The sequence below is a fragment of the Amaranthus tricolor genome, chromosome 4 (assembly GCF_026212465.1).
Source record: "Amaranthus tricolor cultivar Red isolate AtriRed21 chromosome 4, ASM2621246v1, whole genome shotgun sequence".
Lineage (NCBI taxonomy): Eukaryota > Viridiplantae > Streptophyta > Magnoliopsida > Caryophyllales > Amaranthaceae > Amaranthus > Amaranthus tricolor.
The window spans coordinates 29,947,990-29,953,559 of record NC_080050.1 but is presented as its reverse complement, the minus strand read 5'-3'; the positions used below and the strand labels follow the sequence as shown (position 1 = coordinate 29,953,559).

At 27.7% G+C, this 5,570-nt stretch overlaps 1 protein-coding gene across 1 annotated transcript; it reads left to right on the top strand.

Moving 5' to 3' along the window:
* Positions 1-355: 355 nt before the first annotated feature.
* LOC130810137 (early nodulin-like protein 9) lies at positions 356-3,969 on the top strand. Its single transcript, XM_057676096.1, has 4 exons — positions 356-874; positions 1,014-1,129; positions 1,467-1,853; positions 3,541-3,969. The coding sequence occupies exons 1-4, from the start codon at positions 730-732 to the stop codon at positions 3,616-3,618; spliced, it is 726 nt and encodes a 241-aa protein (XP_057532079.1). The 5' UTR covers positions 356-729; the 3' UTR covers positions 3,619-3,969.
* Positions 3,970-5,570: the final 1,601 nt, after the last annotated feature.

Genomic DNA, 5,570 nt, shown 5'->3' with positions numbered 1-5,570 from the left:
AGAGGGACTAAGGTATTAGAAGTATATAGACAAAATCAAGGGACAATTTATAAATAAGGTTTAAGTAAAACTTATAAATAGCATAAAAGCCAAAGCCTTCTAAATTTGAATTGCATCATATAATTATAGAAGTCATGCAAGTAACTGAAAATGGATTACAATAGTTTTATAACACAAATTCTTATAAAAGATGATTTATTTGAACGATGATCTTTAATTTGATCAGCCTATTATTATCTTTTAGTCTGAGAGATATTTCACATATAGACGATCTCTTATAAGATTGATTGTTTCTATAAAATTAACAATAACAATATTAGAGTTTTAATATCCAAAAAATTAGAATCATAAATTACTTGGTTTTATAAATGTAAATTACAAAACAAAAACATTTTAATCTTTGTTAATCTCCATAACTATTTTTACAAAAGGTAAAAAAAAGAATGAAAAAGAAAAAAGAAAATGCAAAACCCAAGAATCATGTTCATGCCTGTCATCCATTAAAAACCTTGCCATGAAAATTGAAAAGGCAAACACTCTGACACCAACAACCTCCCTTTATCTCTCTTCACAAGACTATTCCTTCACTGATAAAAACTCTGTGCCACTCCACTACTATACAAATACTCCCTACCCACATTGCTTTCTTGTGATTACATTTTCTCAAACCTTTTTAACTTTCCTCATTTAAATCCCAAAAATCAAAATATAATTCAAATCAAAAGAAAAATGGGAGTTTTTCATGGATTAATCCATACCTTATTCTTGTTCTTTCTGTTCTTACTTGTATTGCAAAGATCAGATTCTGCAACTGTTGTTGTTGATGGGGTTAATCAATGGAATGATCCTGTGGCAGCCATTGGAGATACTATTTGTAAGCTTTTCCCACTTCAAATCTCTAATTGGGACAAAACCCGATTCTCAATTTCACTCTTATTAGCTATACTATAATTTTTAAGTTGATTTGAGCCTGTTTTTGTTGTTTAATTTGTGTATAATGTTTGTGTTTACAGTATTTAAGCACAAGAATCAGTATAATGTCTACATTTTTAGGACCAAAGATGCTTTCAGCTCATGTAATTTCAGCCAAGCAACTCCTTTGTCTTCCCCTAATTCTTCCACTTATACTGTAAGTTTGATCCTTACTCACAATTCACCTATTTTTTGGTAAAATTAGGCAAGTTTCTTATGGGATTATTGTTAGTAGAAATGGGGATTAGAGTATAGATTGTCGTCTTCTATCCATCCCCATACCGGTCTGATTATAACTTGAGATCATAGAAACTTCCATGAGCGAGATCTACTGGGTACTAATTTTGGGGCTATTACAGTATAGAAATTGAGAACCGAACCTGAGAAATACTTCAATTAATTTGAACAGATATTACTCTTGTTAATCTTTTTGATTCTGCATTATTTCTTCATTGAGGCATTTCATCGAACACCTTATATGCACCAATTTTCAGTGGCACCCATCAAGAACAGGAAATTTCTACTTTGCTTTCTTCAATGGTACCGCCATTCCTTGTCAACAAGGTCAAAAACTAGCCGTTAAGATCACAACAACAACCTCACATTCTCCGGCGCCGGAAACTCAACCGCCAGCAACACCAAGAGGTGTAGTAGCCTCTTCACCATCGTATCCATGGCCATTTCAGCCTCGAGAAAAGGAAGGTGCAAGTCCAGGACCAGCTTATACAGACGTCGGATTATCTCCATATCCGGCGATATCTCCGGCAATGGGAAGTATTCCGTTTATAAATAGTAACCCAGCAGTTCCGTTACCTACTGGTGAAGTTGATTCTGCTACTATTCGACCTTTGCCTACTTCTGCTGATCATGATGCTTCTCAGGTATACTAAATTTTTTCTGTTTTCAGGTCTGATTAATCTGAGGTTTGAATTTTGTCTGCAATTCAGAAACCTCATTAGTATTACCACAAATGTCCAATGCAGTATGACTTTTTAAACTCAAATTTAATAAAAATAAAATTTAAAATATACATAAATACATACATTATGGTTATTCAAAGAAAAAACACATACATTAAGACATGTAAAGTAGTATTTATAGGTATTTATAGTACATGAAGTAAGTGTTTAGATATTTAAAGTAGATGTTTATGAAAAAAATTAACTTGACATATTATAAATATCTTTCAATATCATAATCACATACTTCACATATTATAAATGCGTATGTGTTGTACTTTGAGTTTTTTTTAAATTTAAGAAAAATTACCGTGAATAATACAATATTTTGTTAATTTTCCTATAATAATACCAACTATTGAATACCATGAATAATACCAACTTAGAGGGGTATTTTCCTAGAATAATAACAACTTTAGTTTAATAACTAATATACCAAATAATCACTTATAGTTTGATTTTTAACATGTTACGGATTTTCTAGAATAACACCACTTTAAGTTAGTATTATTCATAGTTAATTAATAAAATATTATTGTAAAAACTTTAACAAAAAATTATATTATTTACGGTAATTTTTTCTTAAATTTATTGGGCAACTTGTAAGGGGGTCATCTCTCAAACATACAATTTCTCGCATGAGTTTGTTTTTTTTAAATATGAATTTAGTTTGATTTGATTAGGCCTCAACCTAGAACTAATTCTAGGTTTACTTTTTTATTTTTAGTTATTCAATATATTATTTTAAAATTTAATATCTTTAAATTAAAAAATCTAAAAGAAAATATTATAAAAATATACAAATTAAATAAATCAAATAAGATCTCATTAATGATTAGTATACTTCTAGTTACTATAGGTTGAGAAATTGTCCAAAGCTTTTCTAGTTTACCTTGTATATTGAGAATTGTACAACTTTGTAAGTGAAAATTGTAAAACGGGTGAGTTAGATTATCTATCATTAGACATTAATAGTGTTTTAGCAATTTCTACCTATATGATTGCTATCTAAATCTACTTTATAGAAGTAAATTAATTTCAATGATTAGAAGTATTAATCTTATTCATTAACTTTAATTGTTTTTAATGTCATCTATACAATTTATTCTCTCTCTTTATTTATTATTAAATATTTATTTTTTGTTAAAAAACACTTTATTTCTCGTTCCTGTTATATCAAAGGGACAAATAATAAAGTTATAGCTCGTCTTGTATAAGATTGTCCCACCACAAGACAAACCCATACTGTTAGCCCACTTTGCTATTTGTTCACTTTAAAATTGTAAGTGTTCACTTAAACACACTAAATATATATGGGTTAGTCTAACAGAGATAGTTTCACCATGAAACCGCATTCTTTAAAAATCCTTATTATTTAAAACTTTGTTTGAATTTTGTATGTATTTAGACATAAAAGTAGTCTAAAATAAGTTCTATATATAGAAAGTAAATGTATTTTTTGAGAATTTTTTCAATTAAGTTTTCAAAACCCAATTGTTTGGGAAAGTTGGTCAACATTTGAGGGCTTTATAGTAAAATTATATGTTATGCTCCTTGTTAATTAACGAGAATTACTCAATTTGACATATTTTCTATTAATTTTTTGCAGGGTGTGAAGGTGGCTAATATGATGGAAGGTGTAATATCTACATTTTATGTAACAATAATTGTAATGATAATGATATGAGAAAGTTTGGTCATAAAATAGTGTAAAATGGGAGTATATTACTAAGTAGCCTTTAAGATTAATTAGTATTAATAGTTGGATTAGCTAGTTGTTCAAAAGGGTGTGGGGTTAGATTAGGGTTTAGCAAAAGTAGCTTTTGGAGTTAGGATGTATGATTCATAATCATAATATTATGCTTTTTTTTTCCTTTTTTTTTTTTTTTTTTTTTTTTTTTTTTTTTACTTTTGGACTTTGTTTTCCACTTTGGAATCATTGACAGTTTGACACCACTTTTGGTAGTCTTTTCTTAAAACCCAAATTTACCTAAGAGATGATCTTGGACGAGATGGCCTCATAATGAAATCGTCAATTTGGGTCGGATCAATTCGCGTGTGTATCAATCTCTCATGCTTTCTCTCGTTTTTTTCATTTTCTGGGCATTTTTTAAATTTAATCTTAAAGGTATCAAATTTTGACCTTCAAGGTATCAATTTCAACTTAAAGTAAACTTTAAACAGATCAATTAAAATAAAATAAAAAATTTAATTTTGACCAATTTGTGAGCAATTTTGACATTAAACTGATCAATTTCTACTTAAATATGATTCTGTTTCACAATTTGAAAACAAAGTTAATAAAATAGTATTATTTTATCATTCTATGGATGAATTTCAAACAATAAATGAATGGTCAATAACACTATCAAAATTAAAAATAGTGTTAAAACATTGTACAATATAAGTATTTTTATTCAATGCAACATGATGGTTCTAATGAAACATAAGAGTACTTGTACTCTTTAATCATCGATCAATAATAATGATATTACTCTTTCCTCAACACGTTTATATATATTTGTAAATAGTTCAAATTGAATATGTTAATAGTTAAATTATGACACATAAATTGATAATTGATGTTTTATGATCTAACTCAATTTTGAACGTATAAGCTTCAATTATCGTTTTCAAACTAAGTCTTTCAAAGTCTATAAAGATATTTTATATGTTTTAGTTCAAATTGAATATGTTAATAGTTAAATTATGACCTATAATTTGACAACGTTGTTTTATAATCTTCAATTATCGTTTTAAAAATAAGTATTCAAATTGTATAGATATATTGTATAACATTTAGTTCAAATTTAATATCTTAATAGTTTTAACAGTATTATTTATAGTTTTATTAACTATCCAATTGTTTTTTGAAATTCATCCATAGAATGATAGAATAATACCATTTCATATAATTTTGTTCTAAAATTGTGAAACATAACCATATTTAGGTAGAAATTGATCAGTTTAACGTCAAAATTGATCACTTATAGGTTCAAATTGAAATTTTTTACTTTAATTGATATGTTTAAGTATTACTTTACGTTGAAATTGATATCTGTAAGGTCAAAATTGATACCTTAAAGGTCAAAATTGATAAATGTTCAGAAAATGGAAAAAATAAGGAAAAACGTGTGATGTTGTTACACGCACGAATTGGGCCGGCCCACTCTTGGTCTCAATTTGAGACGGTCTCGGCCAAGTTTTGGTGTTTACGTTTTTCTTTTCTATAAATGCCCTTATTTTGTCTTGCCCTTAATTACACATATCTTCTCGGTTCCAAATTACTTGTAATGATGAGATTTTTTCGCAATCTAATGCGTTAATTCAATCTTTAATATCTTTAATTATATACAATAAAAAGTTATAATAATTTAATATTAATAATCTTTGTATTCAGACACATCAAACAAGATATTATTTGACTATATTTTAACTTATAGATTAATTATAGATTTTGTTCAAAAAAAATCACAAATTATGGGTGATGAATAAATAGTGCAATATTTCTAATATTGTAAGTAATTTGGAACGAAGAAAGTATTTAAATAAGACATGGGAGGTATTTGGTAATTGGTATTTTGGTTGTGTTTTTTTTTATTTTTGACTATTTGACTTTTCAACTTCAGCTTACATCAA